Genomic DNA, 26,352 nt, shown 5'->3' on the forward strand with positions numbered 1-26,352 from the left:
CGCTGCTCCTTCTGCGGGTAGCTGTGCTGCAGGATCATAAGACACAGAATTAATTGCAAAACTTCACAGTGTCATGCAACCGATGCAATATTTGGAACAAACCTGGACCGCTGCTGAGTCCTTCATCTTTTAGAATGGGTTGCAGGTTTCAGTTCATCAATATATAAATGCCAGAATTTTAGATCAGATTCCCTCCAGTGTGGAAACAGGCCCTTCGGCCCAACAAGTCCACACCGACCCACTGAAGAGCAAAACACCCAGCCCCATTCCCCATCACCAAACACTACGGAGCAATTTAGCTTGGCCAATTCACCCTAACCCGCACATCTTTGGACTGTGGGAGGAAATCCACGCAGACGCGGGGGGGGGGGGGGGGGGGGGAGAGAATTGAACCTGGGGCTCTGGTGCTGTGAGGCAGCAGTGCTAACCACAAAAAAATGAGGAATAGGGATGCAAGGCAGGATTTCAGGGAGCTAGCGTGGAAGCTGAGGGCTAGAACAAACAGAGTGGTTATCTCTGAATTGTTGCCTCCTTTCCCAGGTATCTGACCCTTGTCTTTTGTGTCCTCCCATACCCTTCCTGTTATCCCTTGACCCCAGTCTCCTTTTTGTTATTTCTTCTACTGCCTCCACCATCATTTTGGCTTTCTGTTTCTGCTTCTCGTCTTCCCTTTTCACATACACTTTCTGTGCCTCACGTAACAGCTCTTCCATCCGTCTTTCACTCCATCCATCTAATTTCTGTAATTTCTTTTGTATGCCCGGCCTGATTTCGTTACAAACTGGACCTTTAAGAGTCCCTGTGCTATCTGATTATCGGGATCCATTCCCAAACACTTCCTTGTGGCCTCCTTGAGCCTTTTAAGAAATGCAGAAGTGGTTCCATCCTTCTCTTGTCGTACTTCAAAGGCCTTAACAAAGTTTTATGATCTTGGTGCCGCCTCTTTAATTCCTAATATTCCCATTTCTCACAGATCCCGCATTGACTCCCTATCTTCTCTGTCATTATTTTCCAAATGAGGGTCAACATTTGGGAATTTCTGTTCTGCTGGGGCCCCTTCTTCCCCAACTGCGTGCCTCTTTTCCCATTGCTATAAAGCTGCTCTCCTAATCATACCTCGTTCTTCCCCTGAAAATAACGTTCCTAAAATTGCCATTAGTTCTCCCCAGGTATATAAATTAGGCCCTAGGAATTGCTCTAATTGTTCGGCTAGTCCAACCGGATCCTCTATAAACTTTTCATTTCCTTTGTAAAGACCCTAACTTCACTGCTAGTTAAGGGAGCGTTTACATATCCGATTGTACCTTCCCCAATTGGAACCTCTCAGAAGGGACATAATTTTACATTTTCCATTATCTCTGCCCCTCCTTTACGTGTGGTGGCTCGAGTGACTCTGCCCCCCCCCCCAGGTTCTGCATCTTTTAGTTCAGAGTCCATTCCCATTTCTGTGTCTGGACTCGGTTCTACTTCGGGAGCTGTAGGCTCGTTCCGGGGAGTAGTATATGGGGGCGGCAAACACGTTAAGGGATCCTATTGTGGCTTCCCTTGTTCATTCTTTTTCTGTTCTTTCCCTGATTCCTCCCTATTCATGGGATATAATTTTACTCCCGCGCTCCCTATCCAACAAACCGCATAATTGGACTGTTTTTGACTGTACGCTTCTTTCCGATTGACATATATATTAAGATCTTGACACAGCCAATCCTCATCGGACCCATATTTGGGCAAAAAAATACCAGGCGCCTTAATACTTTATCTAGTCCAGACAAAACAACAATAGTTTACCATTGTAGCCTTATCTTTCCCCCGCGTCGGGGAGTTGTGTTCCCAATTTCCCAACATTCTCCCCAAAGGACTGTCGGGTGAAATATATTCCCCTTGAACGTTATTTACAGATCGATCGTTACCCAGCCAACTCCCCGTGCCTCCCATTGTTGCTAATTTAATTAATCTTAACGAGGTCCGGTGTCACCTTTTTCCACACCCCTTCAGGGTCCTGACTGGACACCTTACTCGTCCGATTAATCTGACCAACTATATGCTTTTTGAGACTTCAACTGCTTTCCATAAATTACTTTGATGTAAGGATAAAAGAGATTAGTTAGAAACTGATAGTAAGGCAGTTATGACCTGTAAAAAGAACAGGAGTTAACACTTTATTTCATAATCTGTAAAATCCTTAACCTTAAAAGAAATCATGTTAAAATTTCCACAGTAGAAATCAGATTCAAAACAGTCCTGGATCTCAAGCTCCAGGGAACAAAGCAGAAACATTCAATCACCAACAAACAAATGTGCATTCAAACCAAATCACAACGGGTTAAACTTTCTAGTTGCTGTACAGCTCTTTCTCTCTCTCTCACACACACACACACACAGACACCGTGTCTCACAGACACTTTGAGCTTTCCGCAACAACTCCTCTAGCTTTTGAATATTCATCTGGACGTCTGGTCATAAGTTAGTTATGAAGGGCATCCTCAGTAGCCCTTCAACTACTAGCCCTTCTGACACTGGCTGTTTTCCATTGACATATGCTTAATTTTATATATCACCAATTCCCCATACTTTTATATGTCCTGACCACCAAGGCAAGACATAAAAGGTCTCTCTTCTGACCTTGGTCTGTGCACAGAGTTACCTGGTCATTTCGGTGCGCCCCGTCCCGCAGCAATTCTTGCAGTAAATACCGCTGCCCCCAGTCGCCCGGATATATCCTTGAAGACCTTTCCCTACCTGGTTCCTGTGCACAAGAGCTGCCCGACCTAACCCGCCGCGTCTGCCCGCCTTGTTTCCAGGGTCTCCCAGTCCGGATCGTACTCGCCCAAACCGCGAACGACAAGCAAGGGAGTCGAAGATCACCGAAATCGGCGAGGTGCACCTCCACGGTCATCCCAAGAGTGTCGAGCGGTCTGAGTCTTGGACCCCGGAACGAGGCCCCCAATTGTGAGAAACAGAACTCACTCACAAATCAATCAGCCTGAGACAAAGCCTTGGAAACAAGAACAATTTATTACAGTCTTCTAAGTACTGGACGCTTCTGCAATCAAGCAGAAATGCGTGCCAAAACAGAGCCTGTTCGCTTTCTTATTCAGTTTACAAGTTGCGGAATCACTTTATTGCGGAATCACTTTACTTCAGCTTTATTGTGAAATACCCCTGCTGCTTCTTCTTGTGGTCCACTGCAACACTTTAAAGTTATTCCCTAGCTTAAAACTATTTTCTTTAAAGAACCCTCTATATTCATTACAGTCTTAGCCTTAAGTATGCTACATGGTACAAGAATTCCTCGACCGTTTGTATAATGTTCCCCTTCCCTTCCCCCCACTACACCCCCTCACCCATCTGCAAAAACATTTCTAATCTCCCACAGAAAGAGGGATAGGGATGTAAGGCAGGATTTCAGGGAGCAGGGTGAAAGCTGAGGGCTAGAACAAACAGAGTGGTTATCTCTGGTTTGTTCCCCGTGCCACGTGATAGCAAGGCAAGGAATAGGGAGATATATCAGCTGAACACCTGGCTGCAAGGATGGTGCAGGAGGGAGGGTTTCAGGTTTTTGGATAATTGGGGAAGGTGGGACTTGTACAAACAGGACAGTCTTCACTTGAACCAGAGGGGTACTAATATCCTGGGTGGGAAATTTGCTGGTGCTATTCGGGTGGGTTTGAACTAGCTCAGCAGGGGGATGGGAACGGGGGGGTGTAGCTGCAATGCACAGGAGGATGAGAGTAGGAAGGACAGGGACAGGATTTCAGGGTCACAGGAATGTGCTGGCAGACAGTGAAGTGATTTGAAGTGTGTCTACTTCAACGCCAGAGTATCCGCAATAAAGTCGGTGAGCTTGCAGCATGGATAGGTACCTGGGACTTGGATGTTGTGGCCATTTCGGAGACATGGAGAGAGCAGGGTGAGGAATGGATGTTGCAGGTTCCAGGGTTTTGATCTTTCATTAAGAACAGCCAAGGCGGTAAAAGAGGGAAAGGCGTGGCCTTGTTAGTCAAGGATAGTATAACGGTGGCTGACAGAACTTTTGATGAGGACTGTTCTACTGAGGTAATGTGGGCTGAGGTTAGAAACAGGAGAGGAGAGGTCACACTGCTTGCAGTTTTTTTTATAGGCCTCCGCAGAGTTCCAGGGAGATGGAAGAGGGGATTAGCAAAATTATTCTGGGTAGGAGTGAAAGGAACAGGCTGGTCATTATGGGGGACTTTAACTTCCCCAACATTGACTGGAAATGCTTTCATTCTAGTACGTCGTATGGATCAGTTTTTGTCCAGTGTGTGCAGGAGGGCTTTCTGACACAGTATGTCGAAGGGCCGACAAGAAGGGAGGTCACACTGGATCTGGTGCTTGGTAACGAACCAGGCCAGGTGTTTGATTTAGTGGAAGGTGAGCACTTTGGAGAGAGTGACCATAATTCAGTTAAGTTTCATTTAGCAATGTAAAGGGATAGGAACATGCCACAGGTCAAGAGTTATTGATGGGGCAAGGGCAATTATAATCAATTATGCAAGACTTAGGATGCATAGAATAGGGTAGCAAAATGCAGGGGATGGGAACAATTGAAATGTGGAGCTGGTTTAAGGAACAGATATTGTGTGCCCTTGATAGGTATGTCCCTGTCAGGCAGGAAGTGATAAGGTAAGGGAACCGTGGTTTACAACAGAAATTGCATCTCTTGCTACAAAGAAGAAGGAGGCTTACGTGTTGATGAGGCAAGATGGTTCAGATGAGGTGATGGAGAGTTACAGATCAGCTAGGAAGGATTTAAAGAGAGAGTTAAGAGCAAAGAGAGGACATGAGCAGTCGTTACCAAATAGAATAAAGGAGAACCTAAAGCTTTCTATAGGTATGTGAGGAATAAAAGGATGATTAGGGTAGGAATAGGGCCAGTCAAAGATAGAAGTGGGAAGTTGAGTGTGGGCCCTGTGGAGATTGGAGAGGTGTTAATGAATATCTCTCATCGGTCTTCACTCAGGAAAAGGAGAATATTGTAGAGGAGAAGAATGAGGTACGAGATATTAGACTCAAAAGGATCGAGGTTAGTTGCACACAGGTGTTATCAATTCTAGAAGGAGTGAAAGTAGACAAGTGCCCTGGGCCCGATGGGATTTATCCAAGGATTCTCTGGGAAGCGAGGGAGGAGATAGCAGAGCCTTTGGTTTTAATATTTGAGTCGTCATTGTCTACAGGTTTAGTGAGCCTTACTTCTGTTGAAGAAAAGCTTTTGGAAAGGAATATTAGAGATAGGATTTATAATCATCTAGCAAGCAACAGTTTGATTTCAGATAGTCAACATGGTTTCATCAAGGGCAGATCGTGTCTCACAAACCTTATTGAGTTTTTTGAGAAGGTGACCAAGCATGTAGATGAGGATAGGGCAGTTGACGTGGTGTACATGGACCTCAGTAAAGGTTCCACATGGTAGGCTGTTGGAGAAAATGCAGAGGCATGGGATTGAGGGTGATTTAGCAGTTTGGATTAGAAACTGGCATTCTGAAAGAAGGCAGCGAGTGGTGGTTTATGGAAAATATTCAGCCTGGAGTCCGGTTTCTAGTGGTGTGCCACAAGGATCTGTTTTGGGACTACTGCGGTTTGTCATTTTTAAAATGACTTAGGTGCAGGCATAGGTGGATGGATTAGCAGAATTGGGCTGAGAGGTGGCAAATGGAGTTCAATGCAGTTAAATGTGAGGTGATTCACTTTGGGAAGAATAACAGGAAGGCAGTGATCTTGCAGTCCATGTGCATAGATCCCTGAAAGTTGCCACTCAGGTGGATAGTGCTGTGAAGAAGGCATACAGTGTGTTAGGTTTCGTTCGTAGAGGGATTGAGTTCCGGGGAACCGCAATATCACGCTGCAACTATACAAAACGCTAGTGCGGCCACACTTGGAATATTGTGTATAGTTTTGGTCCCCATATTTCAGAAAGGATGTGGGAAGCATTGGAAACGGTGCAGAAGAGGTTTACCAGGTTGTTGCCTGGTCTGGAGGGAGGGTCTTATGAGGAAAGGCTGAGAGACTTGGGTCCGTTCTCATTGCAAAGAAGAAGGCTAAGAGGGGATTTGATAGAGACATATAAGATGATCAGAGGATTAGATAGGGTAGACAGTGAAAGAATCTTTCCTAGGATGGTGACATCAGCTTGTACAAGGGGGCATAACTAGAAACTGAAGGGTGATAGATTTAAGACAGATGTCAGAGGCAAGTTCTTTATGCAGAGTGTGGTAAGGGTGTGGAATTCCCTACCTGCTAAGGTAGTCAACTCAGCCACATTGGGGAGATTTAAACAATCCTTAGATAAGCGCATGGTTGATTTTGGGATAGTATCAGGGAACGAGCTGAGAATAGTTCACAGGTCGCGTAACATCGAGGGCGGAAGGGCCTGTTGTGCGCTGTATTGTTCTATGTTCTTTGTTCTATGTTCTAAACTTAGTGCAGGAGGCTGAAAGAAATGAACAGCTTTAAAACAAAAACCTCTTGGAGCTCAAAGCTTTCAATGAGAGTCTGAGCCCGGTGGTAAGTTCAGGTAACCTTTATTGCGACCCAACTTTGTTACAGCTTCAGATCCCCCCAGCAAAAAGGCAGAGAAAAAGCAGTTGCTTTTTGAGCACCTCAAGGTCAAAGTGCACACACCATACCTCCCCTGTCCCACCCCCCTCACTGTCTTTACTATTGGCCAGCACCAAGTTGTCCCTTTGTAATCGAATCCTTGGTACAGCCGTAACCCGGAGGAAGTATTGCCTCACTCAGCAATTTCAACCCATATCCTGTCTCCAAGTAAGTTTCTCCCCGCTCATTTGCCAGGAAGGGGCAGTGTAGTGTCAACCAGACTGCTGTGGGTCTGGAGTCACGTGTAGGCCAGACCGGGTAAAGGATGCAGCTGGAACGACAGAGTGAATCCTTTCCCACAATGGCGGTTCCCTTCCCTAACAAGGGAGAGAGTGAATCCGATGGGGGCTTTCTCCTCCACACCACCCCCTCCCTGAAACGGTCTCATCGTTAGATTCCGAACTCCACATTTCTGACCAAATACCAATTCTGCCATCTGTCATGGCGGGATTCGAACCCAGGAGTCCCCAGAACCGGGTTGATAGTCCAATCGATAATGGCACTCAGCCGTCACTCCTTCAATCCCCCTGCGATGGCACGTGAACTCGCTGGTGCTCCTGCAGGTGGGAGGAGTAGGTGAAGCCCTTCCCGCACTGAGAGCAGGTGAACGGCCTCTCCCTGGTGTGGATCCATTGATGCCTCAGCAGGGTGGAAGATGTGCTGAAGCCCTTTCCACACTTGGGGCAGCTGAAGGGCCTCTCTCCCGTGTGGACCCGCTGGTGAGTCAGCAGGTGGGACGAATACCTGAAGGCCTTCCTGCACTCGGGGCAGCTGAAGGGCCTCTCCCCCGTGTGGACCCGCCAGTGGGTCAGCAGATGGGAGGAATGCCTGAAGCCCTTCCCGCACTGAGAGCAGGTGAAGGGCCTCTCCCCCATGTGGACCCGCTGGTGGGTCAGCAGGTGGGAGGAGCAGGTGAAGCCCTTCCTGCACTGAGAGCAACTGAACTGCCTCTCCTCCATGTGGACACGCTGGTGCCTCAGCATGGTGGAGGCCTGTGTAAAGGCCTTCCCACACTCGGGGCAGCTGAAGGGCCTCTCCCCTGTGTGGACCCGCTGGTGCCTCAGCAGGGCGGAGGAGCAGGTGAAGCCCTTCCCGCACTGAGAGCAGGTGAACGGTCTCTCCCCCGTGTGGACATGCTGGTGGGTCAGCAGGGAGGAGGAATTGCTGAAGGCCTTCCCACACTCGGGGCAGCTGAAGGGCCTCTCCCCCGTGTGGACCCGCCGGTGGGTCAGCAGGTGGGAGGAATCGCTGAAGGCCATCCCGCACTGAGAGCAGGTGAACGGCCTCTCCCCCGTGTGGACACGCTGGTGCCTCCGCAGGGAGGAGGAATCGCTGAAGGCCTTCCCACACTTGGGGCAGCTGAAGGGCCTTTCCCCCGTGTGGACCCGCCGGTGGGTCAGCAGGTGGGAGGAATTGCTGAAGGCCTTCCCACACTCTGGGCAGCTGAAGGGCCTCTCCCCCGCGTGGACCCGCTGGTGGCTCCGCAGGTTGGAGGAGCAGGTGAAGCCCTTCCCGCACTGAGAGCAGCTGAACGGCCTCTCCCCCGTATGGACATGCTGGTGGGCCAACAGGGTAGAGGAATTGCTGAAGGCCTTCCCGCACTCGGGGCAGCTGAATGGCCTCTCCCCTGTGTGGACACGCTGGTGCCTCAGCAGGTGGGAGGAATACCTGAAGCCCTTCCCGCACTGAGCGCAAATGAAGGGCCTCTCCTCCGTATGGACCTGCTGGTGGGTCAGCAGGTGGGAGGAGCAGGTGAAGCCCTTCCCACACTGAGAACAGGTGAACGGCCTCTCCCCCGTGTGGACCCGCCGGTGCCTCAGCAGGGTGGAGGAATTGCTGAAGGCCTTCCCACACTCTCGGCAGGTGAAGGGCCTTTCCCCCGTGTGGACACGCTGGTGCCTCAGCAGGGTGGAGGCCTGGGTAAAGGCATTCCCGCATTCTGGGCAGCTGAAGGGCCTCTCCCCCGTGTGGACCCGCTGGTGGGTCAGCAGGGTGGAGGCCTGGGAAAAGGCCTTCCCGCACTCTTGGCAGCTGAAGGGCCTCTCCCCTGTGTGGACCCGCTGGTGGGTCAGCAGGTGGGAGGATGTGCTGAAGGCCTTCCCGCACTCTGGGCAGCTGAAGGGCCTCGTCCCCGAGTGTTTCTGCTGGTGGGCCAACAAGTGGGAGGAATGTCTGAAGGCCTTCCCGCAGTCGGTGCAGGGGAATGGCCTCTCCCCGGTGTGACTGCGCCGATGAGTCTCCAGGGCAGACGGGACACGGAAACCTTTTCCACAGTCGCCACACTTCCACGGTTCTTCTACAGGGCGGGATTCCTCAGGTTTCTCCATGGCCACAGCTTCAGCTGCACACAAACACGTGTAGAGCTCCTCCCTGCCGTGAAATCCCCTTCCCAGGCCGTATAACTGTTTCAGGCTCCACACACAGTGCGCTGCAACAGTGGGGGCTCTCGTCCAGTCCCACTGATGCTGAAAACGTCCTCAAACAGGAACCAAAAAGCGTTGATCCCGCTGACAGAAATCACAGTCAAAAATCGTTGCGGTCCCGATCGATTGTGTGACTGTCAGACATTGACATCAAAGTGAGGACTGCAGACGCTGGAGAGTCAGTCAAAAAATGTGGCGCTGGAAAAGCACAGCAGGTCAGGCAGCATCTGAGGAGCAGGAGAGTCAATGTTTCGGGCATAAGCCCTTCATCCGTTGATTTTGAAACTTCCCTCTTCAGATTTTCAACTTCTCTGCAAAAGGAGATTACAAAAGTCATCACTATCAGTGCAGGGTAGAAATTCAGAACAAGTAATTCTATAATCTGTGGAATATTCTTTTGTTGTTCCACAAAATTGAAAGCACCATCCCACTCTCTCTCCCCCTCTGTTCTCACTCCGCTCTAACTAATTCCCCTTAAGGTGCTGATTCAGGATCTTACAGGGGCAGAAAAAGCAAAAACATCAAGACTGACATCTCTCTGAATTTTACATACCTCCAACTGAAAGTTAATATCTTTCACAACACTGGGATCCTGCTGAGAGTGAGCAGGTCTGATTTTGGGAAGCAAAAAAAAAGTGTCAATTCAGGGTAAACCTGCAACGCAGCTTCTTGAGGAAGGACCAGACACAAAATGGTTATCGACCCCAGGAAGGTGGGAGCAAAATGAGATGTCAAGGCATTAACACTGACACACTTCAGTCAAACTCTTCTGCTCACAGTCAGGGCAAAACATACTCTGAAAGTCCAGCCTTCACAACCACACTTCTGCTCCCACTGAAGACAATTAGAATCATACAGCACGGAAACAGACCCTTTGACCCAACCTGCCCAGATATCCGAAATTAATCTAGTCACGTTTGCCATCACTTGGCCTCTATATGGGCCGGGTGCTGGCAGCTGGGACTAAATTGGGTTGGCTATCTTGTCAGCAAGGACGGGTTGGACCGAAGGGTCTGTTTCTGTGCTGTACATCTCTGACTCCAGTTGCATTTGCCATCACTTGGCCCTGACCCATCTGAACCCTTCATATTCAGATGCCCGTCCAGGAGCCTTTTAACCAGCACCCACCACTTCCTCTGGCAGCTCACGCCTTCGTTCAAGCGACTCCACGTTGAAAGCGACTGGTCTGGTGCACCAGATGACATCAGGATAATCTTAGATCGATTCAGATCGCATCGATACTCAGTCAGTGGCTTTCCCGATCAGGATGTTGTACGTGATCAAACAGGTCCATGGGTAGGCGATCCGCCACTTCTTAGTTCAAGTATCTCTACGAGAACTCCCTTGCTGGAGGGTCCCTTGGAGACACTTCAACTGGACTTCATTGAGTTGGAGAAATGAGTTGAGTTGCTGTAAATATGTTTTGCTTATTGCTGATGTCTTTTGTAAGTGGATTGAAGCCTAACCTCCTCCTAAGGCTACTGGTGAGACTGTGGTGAAGATTTTGTTTAAGGAAATAATTCCCCGCTTCAGTATACCTGCGTGCATTAGCTCGGACAATGGACCACACTTTGTAGGTAATATTAACGGAGAACTCTGTTCCCAGCTTTGTATTTGTCGGCAACTGCATGGTGCTTATCATCCTCAGGCGGCTGGCATTGTTGAATGTTTTAACCAAACTCAAGACTAAACTTGCCAAATTAATGGCAGAGTCTGGCCTCTCCTGGTTATGCTAATCCCTGTGGCCTTATTTCAGATGCGATCCATATCTGCGGGCAAGACACGACTGTCTCCAGCTGAGAGTCTCTCTGGTCACCGCCTCCATACTCTGGGAACGATTCGACTCCCTTCTGAGTCCACTTCCACCAAATGACCGAAACAATAATTGGTTATGTTCTTCCTCTAACTAGTGTTATGCGTGCCTTTCACTCCCAGGAGCGTGCGGCCTACAGCGATGTTCCCTCACTTTCAGCCTCGTCACGGGTAGAGCCTGGTTCATTGGTGCTCGTCAAGAACTGCTGGAAATGTGTTGCTGGAAAAGCGCAGCAGGTCAGGCAGCATCCAGGGAACAGGAGAATCGACGTTTCGGGCATAAGCCCTTCTTCAGGAATCAAGACCTGGACTGGCAAAGGTCTCCAACCTCGTTGGGGTGGCCCCTTCCAGGTTTTACTTCCCACCCCTATGGCGGTCACAGTCACTAGGCGCTCAGCTTGGGTCCAACTGCACCATTGTAAATTGATTGACCGCACCAATCAAAAGTGGGGAAGTGGAGGAGAGAATCCTGGAATCCCAACAAAAGGAGTGGACCCTGTCCAGTTGGGTTTTTGAATCTTGCTGTTGTTCTCATGTTAATCTTATTGCAGATACTTGAACTAAGAGGAGGGACATGTGGGGGATCGCCTATCTCCTCACCTTTCTGATCACGTACAACATCCTGATGGGGAAAGCCACTAAGTATGGATGCGACCAGGAATGATCAGAGATTATCCACCACCCATGCTGAGGAGATGTCGTCCATTGCACCGGACCAGGCGCCTTAGACGTGTGGAACGTGATGAAGATTGATTATTGCAATGGACTCTTACATCAGAAAGACCAGATGGTCCATCTGGACAGTAGAAATCAGTGGGAGTCACCATGTCGTTACCATGTGTTTTTGATTTTACCTGCAGACGCAAGCCTAGTGAGGATAAAAATGATCAACCGTTATTATGGTAAATATTTTAAGGACGTCCAGGAACACCATCCCATTTTGCAGGTCGGGCCTACTTGAGAAAAGAGAAGCCTGATAGGGGAAACTCCTCAATCCACAAAGAACTTATTTATACAGGCCCACAGAACGCTCTTCACCACAGAGGCAGTAGTATGTTACTCCTCTCTATCGGGAGATGACTTACTTGCCCCGTCCCCAGTCCCTGATTCCATTCCATTCGTCAGACTTCCTACTGCCGACCCTGCGAAGAGAAATATCACTTTCCAATAGCTCTGCTCTGTGTATACAAACAGCTGGTGTAACACCGGCTGGGGTACAGCAGCCTTATGCGGCACATGGACCTGGAACGGAACCCTTCCCTTGCACATTTATAGGCCTTTTCTCTTTTCAGAACCTGATACTGTCACCAAGACCGTGTACAATAGAGCTAAGGGAGAGCCCAATGGGAACAGCATTCTGAGGACCATTGTCTCCCATACAGTGCGAGTGCTCAAGTCACTTGGCCCATTTTTTACAGCGCTCAAGCGACTCCTCTTGCAAAACGTCGACCCTTTACTCCTGTAGACCTGACCAGACCCCCTGCTGTAACATTTCAGTAACCTATTTTGACAAACTCTCCCTAATATACACCAAACCAGACTATTATTTCTTCAGCTAAGGTAAAGCTACCAATTTCCTTGTCCTGGATGGCAAAGATGTCCCTCATAAGGTCACTATCGGAGCCCTTGTTCCCACAACAGGACCTTGTCCTGGCCAGTGGACAAGTCGATGGAACCTCCATCTGAGGAGGATGCAGCGGTCGGTCTCAGCCAACCTTGCTCCAACTGGAAGGATCCCAAGGGACTGGGTGACAATATAGGACACCCAATAGGCTGGGGAATCCAGAGTACCCTGAGGTTGGAAGGATCGGCAGGAGTGACAAGTCAACAGAACCGCAACTCCCTCTTTGAAGGCCTGACCTTTCGAGGAAATAAGACGAAAGAGGCTCTGGAACATAGTAAACTGGGATTATCAGACCTGTGTCTTTACTCTGTGCAGAATCTGTATGCCTTAGACTATATACTTGCCGATGAGGGTGAGGTCTACACCATTGTCCAAGATAAATGCACTATGGCCATTCCCAATCTCACTGGCAATATTACTAAGATACAAGAAGAGATCCAGGCATTCCTTGACAGAATGACTGAAGGGACCAGTTGGGGAAACTGCAGATCGGGCTGATGGTACAATTGGCTTATCAATTTAGCTATGTTTGTTTGTCGGTATTGGTATTGTTAGGTATTTAATTGCTCGGCTTATGAGGTCCCTTAGTGATATAGATTTGCCCCAGAAGATGCTGCTTTCGCGATCTGATGGCTCACCCACACGTGTCGAAGGCGATGATAAATATGACAAATGAGCTGCGAAGATGGTGGTGCCGCTCTGCAGGATGTTGATGGCTGGACCACCTTGAAGGGCATTTGTTTAGACTAGCCTTCTCTTTCAGTGATCGCGGTGCAATCAAAGGGAGGAATGAGGGTGTGGGCATCTGGGTGAGAAAGTCTATAGCCTTAAAACTTGTCTTTAAACATTCAGACTAAAATGTAATGCTGAATTATTGAATACATTTACTGCACAAGAAAATAAACAGGCAGGAAGGCTCAGAAAGAGGACAGAACTTAAAGATAGGGACACCTGGGCTCACCAAGTGATAACAGGATGCTGTGAGGCAATTAAGAACGTTTGCCTCAGCATCAGTGAATCTGTGTGGACAGGACACCAAGTGATAACATTCACAGCCGTTCCCTTGTGAGACCATTTTAGTGCTGAGGCTGTTGAATCCCGTAGAAAATTAACTCTTAGTGCTTATCTGCTATGGATTGAAAAGAATTGCATTTTGGGACTTTATAATGATATTGAGTAGCCATTACTGGTTATTAAATACAAACTCTGTAAAAGGAAATATTGATAAAGCTTTACCTTACTTACTGCAGCCGCGGCTCCAGCGGAGGAAACAGGCCGCGGGCACACTTCCGGCTTCGGGAGGGCCACGCCTCCTGGTCCCGCCCCCTCCTCGTCCAAGGCGACGCGTAAGCCCCGCCCCTTCCAAACGCAGATCGTAAACCCCGCCCCCAGACTAAACCCCGCCCACCTGGTAAACCCCGCCCACCCAGGTGAGTTTGGAAGCACGAGCTTCTGCAGCGCTGCTCCTTCTGTGGGTAGCTGTGCTGCAGGATCATAAGACACAGAATTAATAGCAAAACATCACAGTGTCATGCAATTGATGCAATATTTGGAACAAACCTGGACCGCTGCTGAGTCCTTCATCTTTTAGAATGGGTTGCAGGTTTCAGTTCATCAATATATAAATTCCAGAACTTTAGATCAGATTCCCTCCAGTGTGGAAACAGGCCCTTCGGGTCAACAAGTCCACACCGACCCGCCGAAGAGCAAAACACCCAGCCCCATTCCCCGTCACCTAACACTACGGGGCAATTTAGCTTGGCCAATTCACCATAACCCGCACGTCTTTGGACTGTGGGAGGATAACCGCGCAGACGTTGGGGGGGAATTGAACCTGGGGCTCTGGCGCTGTGAGGCAGCAGTGCTAACCACAAAAAAAAGGTGACATTTTCTGTTTTTCAGCGGCAGCTGCAACCCAGGAGTGGGGAGTCACTGATTTGAGGTTTTAAATTTGAAGTCAGAGAGCAGAGGTTCCTGGGAGAGGAGGGATGACTTATTTGTATTTCCTTCTTGCTGTATAAGTCAGTGGGTACTGTTGAGGGGGGATAACGACCTACCAGGGGTATACACTGGGGCCCAGGTCTCTGGCACAGAGCCTGTCCCTGTTGCACCAGAAGGGAAGGAAGGAAACAAGGAGAGTGTTAGTCATTGGGGACTCAATAGTTAGAGGGTCAGATAGAAGGTTTGTTGGGAATGAACAAGACTCGCGGTTAGTGTGTTGCCTCCCAGGTGCCAGGGTGCGTGATGTCTCGGATCGTATCTTTGGGGTCCTGAAGGGAGAGGGTTTCCAACCCCAAGTCATGGTCCATATAGGTACCAACAACATAGGTAGAAATGTGAGAAACAGAACTCACTCACAAATCAATCAGCCTGAGACAAAGCCTCAAGAACAATTTATTACAGTCTTGCAAGTACTGGACGCTTCTACAATCAAGCAGAAATGCGCACCAAAACAGAGACTGTTAGCTTTCTTATTCAGTTTACAAGTTGCGGATCACGCCTCCCTTTTTCCATCCTAAGCCGATTACCTCACTTGTCAGTTATTTTCTTATCTGGCCATCCTGCTGTCCTTGTCTGTATTGTTTGTTCCTCGTTTGTTACAGTTTGTTCTTTTATCCAGTTTCTCTTATCATACTATAAGCTTTATTGTGAAATGCCCCTGTTGCTTCTTTTTGTGGTCAACTACAACACTTTAAAGTTATTCCCTAGCTTAAAACTATTTTCTTTAAAAGACCCTCTATATTCATTAAAGTCTTAGCCTTAAGTATGCTACATGGTACAAGAATTCCTCGACCGTTTGTATAATGTTCCCCTTCCCTTCCCCCCACTACACCCCCTCACCCATCTGCAAAAACATTTCTAATCTCCCACAGAAAGAGGGATAGGGATGTAAGGCAAGATTTCAGGGAGCTAGAGTGGAAGCTGAGGGCTAGAACAAACAGAGTGGTTATCTCTAGTTTGTTACCCGTGCCACGTGATAGCAATGCAAGGAATAGGGAGAGATATCAGCTGAACACCTGGCTGCAAGGATGGTGCAGGAGGGAGGGTTTCAGGTTTTTGGATAATTGGGGCTCATCCTGGGGAAGGTGGGACTTGTACAAACAGGACAGTCTTCACTTGAACCAGAGGGGTACTAATATCCTGGGTGGGAAATTTGCTGGTGCTATTCGGGTTGGTTTAAACTAGCTCAGCAAGGGGATGGGAACCGGGGGGTGTAGCTGCAATGCACAGGAGGATGAGAGTAGGAAGGACAGGGACAGGATTTCAGGGTCACAGGAATGTGCTGGCAGACAGCGAACTGGTTTGAAGTGTGTCTACTTCAACGCCAGAGTATTCGCAATAAGTTGGTGAGCTTGCAGCATGGATAGGTACCCAGGATTTGGATGTTGTGGCCATTTCGGAGACATGGAGAGAGCAGGGTGAGGAATGGATGTTGCAGGTTCCAGGGTTTTGATCTCTCATTAAGAACAGCCAAAGCGGTAAAAGAGGGAGAGGCGTGGCCTTGTTAGTCAAGGATAGTATAACGGTGGCTGACAGAACTTTTGATGAGAACTCGTCTACTCCAGTAATGTGGGCTGAGGTTAGAAACAGGAGAGGAGAGGTCACACTGCTTGGAGTTTTTTTTACAGGCCTCTGCAGAGTTCCAGGGAGGTGGAAGAGAGGATTTGCAAAATTATTCTGGGTAGGAGTGAAAGGAACAGGGTGGTCATTATGGGGGACTTTAACTTCGCCAACATTGACTGGAAATGCTTTCACTCTAGATTCTGGATCAGTGGTGCTGGAAGAGCACAGCAATTCAGGCAGCATCTCTGTGAATTGCTGTGCTCTTCCAGCACCACTGATCCAGAATCTGGTTTCCAGCATCTGCAGTCATTGTTTTTACCTCATGCTTTCACTCTAGTATGTCGTATGGATCAGTTTTTGTCCAGTGTGTGCAAGATGGTTTTCTGACACAACATGTCGAAGGGCCGACAAGGGGGGACGTCACTCTGGATCTGGTGCTTGGTAATGAACCAGGCCAGATGTTTGATTTAGTAGAAGGTGAGCACTTTGGAGAGAGTGACCATAATTCAGTTAGGTTTCATGAAGCGATGTAAAGGGATAGGAACATGCCACAGGTCAAGAGTTATTGATGGGGCAAGGGCAATTATAATGCAATTATGCAAAACTTAGGATGCATAGAATAGGGTAGCAAAATGCAGGGGATGGGAACAATTGAAATGTGGAGCTGGTTTAAGGAACAGATATTGTGTGCCCTTGATAGGTATGTCCCTGTCAGGCAGGAAGTGATAAGGTAAGGGAACCGTGGTTTACAACAGAAATTGCATTTCTTGTTACAAAGAAGAAGGAGGCTTATGTGTTGATGAGGCAAGATGGTTCAGATGAGGTGATGGAGAGTTACAGATCAGCTAGGAAGGATTTAAAGAGAGAGTTAAGAGCAAAGAGAGGACATGAGCAGTCTTTAACACATAAAGGAGAACCCTAAAGCTTTCTATAGGTATGTGAGGAATAAAAGGATGATTAGGGTAGGAATAGGGCCAGTCAAAGATAGAAGTGGGAAGTTGAGTGTGGGCCCTGTGGAGATTGGAGAGGTGTTAATGAATATCTCTCATCTGTCTTCACTCAGGAAAAGGAGAATATTGTAGAGGAGAAGAATGAGGTACGAGATATTAGACTCGAAAGGATCGAGGTTAGTTGCACACAGGTGTTATCAATTCTAGAAGGAGTGAAAGTAGACAAGTGCCCTGAGCCCGATGGGATTTATCCGAGGTTTCTCTGGGAAGCGAGGGAGGAGATAGCAGAGCCTTTGGTTTTGATATTTGAGTTGTTATTGTCTACAGGCTTAGTATCAGAGTGGAGGATTGCTAATGTTGTGCCATTGTTCAAGAAGGGCAGCAGAGATGACCCAGGTAATTATAGACCACTGAGCCTTACTTCTGTTGAAGGAAAGCTTTTGGAAAGGAATATTAGAGATAGGATTTATAATCATCTTGCAAGCAACAAGTTGATTTCAGATAGTCAACATGGTTTCATCAAGACAGATCGTGTCTCACAAACCTCATTGCATTTTTTGAGGTGACCAGTATGGAAATGAGGGTAGGGCAGTTGACGTGGTGTACATGGACCTCAGTAAAGCCTGTGATAAGGTTCCACATGGCAGGCTGTTGGAGAAATAGCAGAGGCATGGGTTGTTGTGGTTGTGTTCGCCGAGCTGGGAATTTGTGTTGCAAACGTTTTGTCCCCTCTCTAGGTGACATCCTCAGTGCTTGGGAGCCTCCTGTGAAGCGCTTCTGTGATGTTTCCTCCAGCATTTATCGTGATGGTGTCACCGAGACAGGGACGAAACGTCTGCAACACAAATTCCCAGCTCGGCGAACAGAACCACAACAACGAGCACCCGAGCTACAAATCTTCTCCCAAACTTTGAAGAGACGTGGGATTGAGGGTGATTTAGCAGTTTGGATTAGAAACTAGCTTTCTCAAAGAAGGCAGCGAGTGATGATTTATGGAAAATATTCAGCTTGGTGTCCGGTTACTCGTGGTGTGCCACAAGGATCTGTTTTGGGACCACTGCGGTTTGTCATTTTTATAAATGACTTAGATGCAGGCATAGGTGGATGGATTCGCAGAATTGGACTGAGAGGTGGCAAATGGAGTTAATGCAGCTAAATGTGAGGTGATTCACTTTGGGAAGAATATCAGGAAGGCAGTGATCTTGGAGTCCATGTACATAGATCCCTGAAAGTTGCCACCCAGGTAGATAGTGCTGTGAAGAAGGCATACGGTGTGTTAGGTTTCATTCGTAGAGGGATTGAGTTCCGGAACCGCAACATCATGCTGCAACTATACAAAACACTGGTGCAGTCACATTTGGAATATTGTGTATAGTTCTGGCCCCCATATTTCAGGAAGGATGTGGGAAGCATTGGAAAAGGTGCAGAGGAGATTTATCAGGTTGTTGCCTGGTCTGGAGGGAGGGTCTTATGAGGAAAGGCTGAGAGACTTGGGTATGTTCTCATTGGAAAGAAGAAGGCTAAGGGGGGATTTGAAAGAGACATCTTGGATGATCAGAGGATTAGATAGGGTAGACAGTGAAAGAATTTTTCCTAGGATGGTGAAGTCAGCTTGTATGAGGGGGCATAACTACAAATTGAGGGGTGATAGATTTAAGACAGGTGTCAGAGGCAAGTTCTTTATGCAGAGAGTGGTAAGGGCGTGGAATTCCCTACCTGCTAAGGTAGTCAACTCAGCCACATTAGGGAGATTTAAACAATCCTTAGATAAGCGCATGGATGATTTTGGGATAATGTCAGGGAATGAGCCGAGAATACTTCACAGGTCGGCGCAACATCGAGGGCCAAAGGGCCTGTTGTGCGCTGTATTGTTCTATGTTCTTTGTTCTATGTTCTAAACTTAGTGCAGGAGGCTGAAAGAAATGAGCAGCTTTAAAACAAAAACCTCTTGGAGCTCAAAGCTTTCAATGAGAATCTGAGCCCGGTGGTAAGTTCAGGTAACCTTTATTGCGACCCAACTTTGTTACAGCTTCAGATCCCCCCAGCAAAAAGGCAGAGAAAAAGCAGTTGCTTTTTGAGCACCTCAAGGTGAAAGCGCACACACGACACCTCCCCTGTCCCACCCCTCTCACTGTCTTTACTATTGGCCAGCACCAAGTTGTCCCTTTGTAATTGGATCATTGGTAAAGCCCTAACCCGGAGGAAGTATTGCCTCACTCAGCAATTTCAACCCATACCCTGTCTCCAAGTAAGTTTCTCCCCGCTCATTTGCCAGGAAGGGGCAGTGTAGTGTCAACCAGACTGCTGTGGGTCTGGAGTCACGTGTAGGCCAGACCGGGTAAAGGATGCAGCTGGAACGACTGAGTGAATCCTTTCCCACAATGGCGGTTCCCTTCCCTAACAAGGGAGAGAGTGAATTAGATGGGGGCTTTCTCCCCCGCACCACCCCCTCCCTGAAACGGTCTCATCGTTAGATTCCGAACTCCACATTTCTGACCGAATACCAATTCTGCCATCTGTCGTGGCGGGATTCGAACCCGGGAGTCCCCGGAACCGGGTTGATCATCCAATCGATAATGGCACTCGGCCGTCACTCCTTCAATCCCCCTGCGATGGCACGTGAACTCGCTGGTGTTTCTGCAGGTTGGAGGAGTAGGTGAAGCCCTTCCCGCACTGAGAGCAAGTGAACGGCCTCTCTCCGGTGTGGATCCGCTGGTGCCTCAGCAGGGTGGAGACCTGGGTAAAGGCCTTCCCGCACTCTGGGCAGCTAAAGGGCCTCTCCCCCGTGTGGACCCGCCGGTGGGTCAGCAGGGTGGAGGAATTCCTGAAGGCCTTCCTGCACTGAGAGCAGGTGAATGGCCTCTCCCCCGGGTGGACGCGCTGGTGGGTCAGCAGGGTGGAGGAATTCCTGAAGGCCTTCCCGCACTCGGGGCAGCTGAAGGGCCTCTCCCCCGTGTGGACCCGCTGGTGCCTCAGCAGGATGGAGACCTGGGTAAAGGCCTTCCCGCACTCTGGGCAGCTAAAGGGCCTCTCCCCTGTGTGGACCCGCTGGTGGGTCTGGAGGTTGAAGGAGCAGGTGAAGCCCTTCCCGCACTGAGAGCAGGTGAACGGCCTCTCTCCCGTGTGGATACGCTGGTGGGTCATCGGGGAGGAGACGTGGGTAAAGGCCTTCTCGCACTGAGAGCAGCTGAAGGGTCTCTCCCCTGTGTGGATCCGCTGGTGGCTCTGCAGGGTGGAGGAGCAGGTGAAGCCCTTCCCGCACCGAGAGCAGGTGAACGGCCTCTCCCCCGTGTGGATCCGCTGGTGGCTCTGCAGGGTGGAGGAGCAGGTGAAGCCCTTCCGGCACCGAGAGCAGGTGAACGGCCCCTCCCCGGTGTGGACATGCTGGTGCCTCAACAGGGCGCAGGAATTGCTGAAGGCCTTCCCGCACTTGGTGCAGCTGAAGGGCCTCTCCCCCGTGTGGATACGCTGGTGGCTCCGCAGATTGGAGGAGCAGGTGAAGCCCTTCCCACACTGAGAGCAGGTGAATGGCATCTCCCCTGTGTGGACATGCCGGTGACTCCGCAGGGTGGAGGAATCGCTGAAGGCCTTCCCGCATTCAGGGCAACTGAAGGGCCTTTCCCCCGTATGGACACGCTGGTGCCTCAGCAGGGTGGAGGCCTGGGTAAAGGCCTTCCCGCACTCTGGGCAGCTGAAGGACCTCTCTCCCGTGTGGACATGCTGGTGGATCAGCAGGGTGGAGGAATTGCTGAAGGCCTTCCCGCACTCGGGACAGCTGAAAGGCCTTTCCTCCCTGTGGACCCGCTTGTGCCTCAGCAGGGTGGAGGCCTGGGTAAAGGCCTTCCCGCACTCTGGGCAGCTGAAGGGCCTCTCCCCTGTGTGGACCCGCTGGTGGGCCAATAGGTGGGAGGAATGTCTGAAGGCCTTCCCGCAGTTGGTGCAGGGGAATGGCCTCTCCCCGGTGTGACTGCACCGATGAGTCTCCAGGGCAGACAGGACACGGAAGCCTTTCCCACAGTCGCCACACTTCCACGGTTCCTCTACAGGGCGGGATTCCTCAGGTTTCTCCATGGCCACAGCTTCAGCTGTACACAAACACGTGTAGAGCCCCTCCGTGCCGTGAAATCCCCTTTCCAGGCCGTATAACTGTTTCAGGCTCCACGCACAGTGCGCTGCAACAGTGGGGGCTCTCGTCCAGTCCCATTGATGCTGAAAACGTCCTCAAACAGGAACCAAAAAGCGTTGATCCCTCTCACAGAAATCATAGTCAAAAATCGTTGCGGTCCCGATGGATTGTGTAACTGTCAGACATTGACATCAAAGTGAAGACTGAAGACGCTGGAGAGTCAGTCAAAAAATGTGGCGCTAGAAAAGCACAGCAGGTCAGGCAGTATCCGAGGAACAGGAGAGTCAATGTTTCGGGCATGAGCCCTTCATCTGTTGATTTTGAAACTTCAATCTTCAGATTTTCAAATACTCTGCAAAAAGAGATTACAAAAGTCATCACTATCAGTGCAGGGTAGAAATTCAGAACAAGCAATTCTACTTTCTGTGGAATATTCTTTTGTTGTTCCATAAAATTGAAAGCACCATCCCACTCTCTCTCCCCCTCTGTTCTCACTCCGCTCTATCTAATTCTCCTGAAGGTGCTGATTCAGGATCTTACAGGGGCAGAAAAAGCAAAAACATCAAGACTGACATCTCTCTGAATTTTGGCTACCTCCACCTGAAAGTTAATATCTTTTACAACGCTGGGATCCTGCTGAGAGTGAGCAGGTCTGATTTTGTGAAGCAAAAAAAAGGTGACAATTCAGGGTAAACCTGCAATGCAGCTTCTTGAGGAAGGACCAGACACAAAATGGTTAATGACCCCGAGAAGGTGAGAGCAAAATGAGACATCAAGGCATTAACACCAATACACTTCAGTCAAACTCTTCTGCTCCCAGTCAGGGCAAATCATGCTCTGAAAGTCCAGCCTTCATAACCACACTTCTGCTTTCACTGAAGACAATTAGAGTCACATAGCACGGAAACAGACCCTTTGGCCCAACCTGCCCAGATATCCTAAATTAATCTAGTCACGTTTGCCATCACTTGGCCTCTATCTGGGCCGGATGCTGACAGCTGGGACTAAATTGGGTTGACTATCTTGTCAGCAAGGACCAAAGGGTCTGTTTCTGTGCTGTACATCTCTATGACTCCAGTTGCATTTGCCATCACTTGGCCCTGACCCATCTGAACCCTTAATATTCAGATGCCCATCCAGGAGCCTTTTAACTTGTCATCGTACCAGCACCCACCACTTCCTCTGGCAGCTCACGCCATCGTTCAAGCGACTCCACGTTGAAAGCGTCTGGTCTGGTGCACCAGATGACATCAGGATAATCTTAGATCGTTCCAGATCGCATCGATACTCAGTCAGTGGCTTTCCCGATCAGGATGTTGTACGTGATCAAACAGGTCAGTGGGTAGGCGATCCGCCACCTCTTAGTTCAAGTATCTCTACGAGAACTCCCTTGCTGGAGGGTCCCTTGGAGACACTTACCATAAGACCATAAGACATAGGAGTGGAAGTAAGGCCATTCGGCCCATCGAGTCCACTCCGCCATTCAATCATGGCTGATGCGCATTTCAGCTCCACTTACCAGCGTTCTCCCCGTAGCCCTTAATTCCTCTAGACAACAAGAATCTATCAATCTCGGCCTTCAACTGGACTTCATTGAGTTGTAGAAATGAGTTGAGTTGCTATAAATGTGTTTTGCTTATTGCTGATGTCTTTTCGAAGTGGATTGAAGCCTACCCTCCTCCTAACGCTACTGCTGAGACTGTGGTGAAGATTTTGTTTAAGGAAATAATTCCCTGCTTCAGTATACCTGCGTGCATTAACTCGGACAATGGACCACACTTTGTAGGTAATATTAACGGAGAACTCTGTTCCCAGCTTTGCATTTGTCAGCAACTGCATGGTGCTTATCATCCTCAGGCGGCCGACCTTGTTGAATGTTTTAGCCAGACTCAAGACTAAACTTGCCAAATTAGTGGCAGAGTGTGGCCTCTCCTGGTTATGCTAATCCCTGTGGCCTTATTCCAATTGCGATCCATGTCTCCAGGCAAGACACGACTGTCTCCAGCTGAGAGTCTCTCTGGTCACCGCCTCCGTACCCCTTGGAACGATTCAACTCCCTTCTCAGTCCACTTCCACCACATGACTGAAGCAATGATTAGTTATGTTCTTGCTCTAACTAGTGTTATGCGTGCCTTTTACTCCCAGGAGCGTGCGGCCTACAGCGATGTACCCTCCCTTTCAGCCTCGTCACGGGTAGAGCCTGGTTCATTCGTGCTCGTCAAGAACTGGACTGGCAAAGGTCTCCAACCTTGTTGGGATGGCCCCTTTGTGGTGTAAAATTATGTCCCAATACATGTGTGAATCATAATGTAACACATGTATTGGGCCAAGCAGTGGAATGTGGTGAAAGGGTTAAAATTGTGTCCCAATACATGTGTGAATCTAACCGAAAATGGAAGGTGTCGCTTAGTCCCGTGTGAATCTTATTACACACCTTCCCGTGTGAATCTTCTTATCTGTATGTGACCAGAATGGAATGTGTTTTTCAGCCTTGCTCTGCTGTTCACATGAATGTTTAGATCTCGAAAAGAGTATATCAGCTGGAAAAGTCTCCAGTTCGGTAGAGTCTGCTCCGGGGTTGCGTTTAACCGCCGAGCGTGGGTTGTTGGCAACCGCTCTACGAGAACTGACGGCTCCCAGTTCCGGTAACACGTAGAGTGAGTATAAACCAGACCCGTTGTAAGTACGAGACCTGGTTGTGGCGACGCTGCGGGGAATAAAACACTTATATTCTAGCAGACTCGCCTCTTGGCTGTTTGTTCTGTGTCAGACTACTTTCCTGCGAGCCTGGTCCTTGACCTTGAGAATTTTTTAAAACACCCTTCCAGGTTTTACTTCACACCCCTACCGTGGTCACATTCACTGGGCGCTCAGCTTGGGTCCAACTGCACCATTGTAGATGGGTTTTGAATTTTGCTGTTGTTGTTCTAATGTTAATCTTATTACAGATACTTGAACTAAGAGGAGGGACATGTGGGGGATCGCTTATCTCCTCACCTTTCTGATCACGTATAACGTCCTGATGGGGAAAGCCACTAAGTATGGATGCGACCAGGAATGATCAGAGATTATCCACCACCGATGCTGAGGAGATGTCGTCCAGTGCACCGGACCAGACGCTTTTGACGTGTGGAACGTGATGAAGATTGATTATTGCAATGGACTCTTACATCAGAAAGACCAGATGGTCCATCTGGACAGTAGAAATCAGTGGGAGTTATCATGTCGTTACCATGTTTTTTTGATTTTACCTGCAGACACAAGCCTAGTGAGGATAAAAATGATCAACCCCGTTATTATGGTAAATATTTTAAGGACGCCGAGGTACACCATCCCATTTTGCAGGACGGGCCGACTCGAGAAAAGAGAAGCCTGATAGGGGAAACTCCTCAATCCACAAACAACTTATTTATACAGGCCCACAGAACGCTCTTCACCCCAGAGGCAGTAATATGTTACTCCTCTCTATCGGGAGATGACTTACTTGCCCCGTCCCCAGTCCCCGATTCCATTCTATTCGTCAGACTTCCGACTGCCGACCCTGCGAAGAGAAATATCACTTTCCAATACCTCGGGTCTGTGTATACAAACAGCTGGTGTAACACTGGCCGGGGTACAGCAGGCCTTATGTGGCACATGGACCTGGAACGGAACCCTTCCCTTGCGCATTTATAGGCCTTTTCTCTTTTCAGAACCTGATACTGTCACCAAGACCATGTACAATAGAGCTAAGGGAGAGCCCAATGGGAACAGCATTCTGAGGACCATTGTCTCCCATACAGTGCGAGTGCTCGAGTCACTTGGCCCATTTTTTACAGCGCTCAAGCAACTCCTCTTGCAAAACGTCGACCCTTTACTCCTGTAGACCTGACCTGACCAGACCCCCTGCTGTAACATTTCAGTAACCTATTTTGACAAACTCTCCCTAATATACACCAAACCAGACTATTATTTCTTCAGCTAAGGTAAAGCTACCAATTTCCTTGTCCTGGATGGCAAAGATGTCCCTCATAAGGTCACTATCGGAGCCCTTGTTCCCACAACAGGACCTTGTCCTGGCCAGTGGACAAGTCGATGGAACCTCCATCTGAGGAGGATGCAGCGGTCGGTCTCAGCCAACCTTGCTCCAACTGGAAGGATCCCAAGGGACTGGGTGACAATACAGGACACCCGATAGGCTGGGGAATCCAGAGTACCCTGGGGTTGGAAGGATCGGCAGGGGTGACAAGTCAACAGAACCGCAACTCCCTCTTTGAAGGCCTGACCTTTCGAGGAAATAAGACTAAAGAGGCTCTGAAACCGAGTAAACTGGGATTATCAGACCTGTGTCTTTACTCTGTACAGAATTGGTATGCCTTAGACTATGTACTCCCCCAGGAGGGTGAGGTCTGCACCATTGTCCAAGATAAATGCACTATGGGCATTCCCAATCTCACTGGCAATATTACTAAGATACAAGCAGAGATCCAGGCATTCCTTGACAGAATGACTGAAGGGACTAGTTGGGGAAACTGCAGATCGGGCTCATGGTACAATTGGCTTATCAATTGAGCTATGTCTGTTTATCAGTATTGGTATTGTTAGGTGTTTATTTGCTAGGCTTATGAGGTCCCTTAGTGATATAGATTTGCCCCAGAAGATGCTCCTTTTGCGATCCGATGGCTCACCCACACGTGTCGAAGGCGATGATAAATATGACCAGATGAGCTGCGAAGATGGTGGTGCCGCTCTGCAGGATGTTGATGGCTGGACCACCTTGAAGGGCATTCGTTTGGACTAGCCTTCTCTTTCAGTGATCGCGGTGCAATTAAAGGGAGGAATAGGGTGTGGACATCTGGGTGAGAAAGTCTATAGCCTTAAAACTTGTCTTTAAACATTCAGACTAAAATGTAATGCTGAATTATTGAACACATTTACTGCACTAGAAAATAAACAGGCCGGAAGGCTCAGAAAGAGGAGAGAACTTAAAGATAGGGACACCTGGGCTCACCAAGTGATAACAGGATGCTGTGAGGCAATTAAGAACGTTTACCTCAGCATCAGTGAATCTGTGTGAACAGGACACCAAGTGATAACACTCACAGCCGTTCCCTTGTGAAGTTAATGATAGTCTGTTAGAAATGGGGTAAAGTGTTGTTTTTGCAGATATAGAAAAAGCATACAGAAAAGGGTACAGCAAGAGAACTATTAACCCTGCAGGTATTTAGGGAAGAGTATCTTTACTTTTCAGTGTATAATTGT

The 26,352-nt window shown here is 48.8% G+C and overlaps 3 protein-coding genes across 7 annotated transcripts in view; 1 reads left to right on the plus strand and 2 right to left on the minus strand.

Annotated features, from left to right (window-relative positions):
- Positions 1-26,352, plus strand: part of LOC148144423 (uncharacterized) — a 158,587-nt gene that overhangs the window by 20,387 nt on the left and 111,848 nt on the right. Inside the window, exon 3 of one of the 5 annotated variants that reach the window (XR_015751457.1) lies at positions 2,799-2,996. The exons of the other annotated variants lie outside the window; for them this stretch is intronic. The gene's annotated coding sequence lies outside the window, so the exon portion shown is untranslated. Of the gene's footprint in view, positions 1-2,798; positions 2,997-26,352 lie in introns of those variants that run through there. 5 annotated transcript variants of the gene reach the window in all.
- On the minus strand, positions 6,573-13,770 carry LOC148144425 (uncharacterized). The gene is made up of 2 exons (XM_087974695.1): positions 13,708-13,770; positions 6,573-9,346 (listed from the first exon to the last, which is right to left on the minus strand). The coding sequence occupies exon 2, from the start codon at positions 8,937-8,939 to the stop codon at positions 7,131-7,133; it is 1,809 nt and encodes a 602-aa protein (XP_087830821.1). The 5' UTR covers positions 8,940-9,346; positions 13,708-13,770; the 3' UTR covers positions 6,573-7,130.
- LOC148144426 (uncharacterized) overlaps positions 19,584-26,352 on the minus strand; it is a 256,117-nt gene continuing 249,348 nt past the window's right edge. Inside the window, exon 10 of the mRNA XM_087975326.1 lies at positions 19,584-21,025. Coding sequence (XP_087831452.1) covers positions 19,584-21,025 — 1,442 coding nt within the window. The remainder of the gene's footprint in view (positions 21,026-26,352) is intronic.

The sequence above is a fragment of the Chiloscyllium plagiosum genome, unplaced genomic scaffold (genome assembly GCF_037043375.1).
Source record: "Chiloscyllium plagiosum isolate Xiang-an unplaced genomic scaffold, Cpla_swu_hap1 HiC_scaffold_27, whole genome shotgun sequence".
NCBI lineage: Eukaryota > Metazoa > Chordata > Chondrichthyes > Orectolobiformes > Hemiscylliidae > Chiloscyllium > Chiloscyllium plagiosum.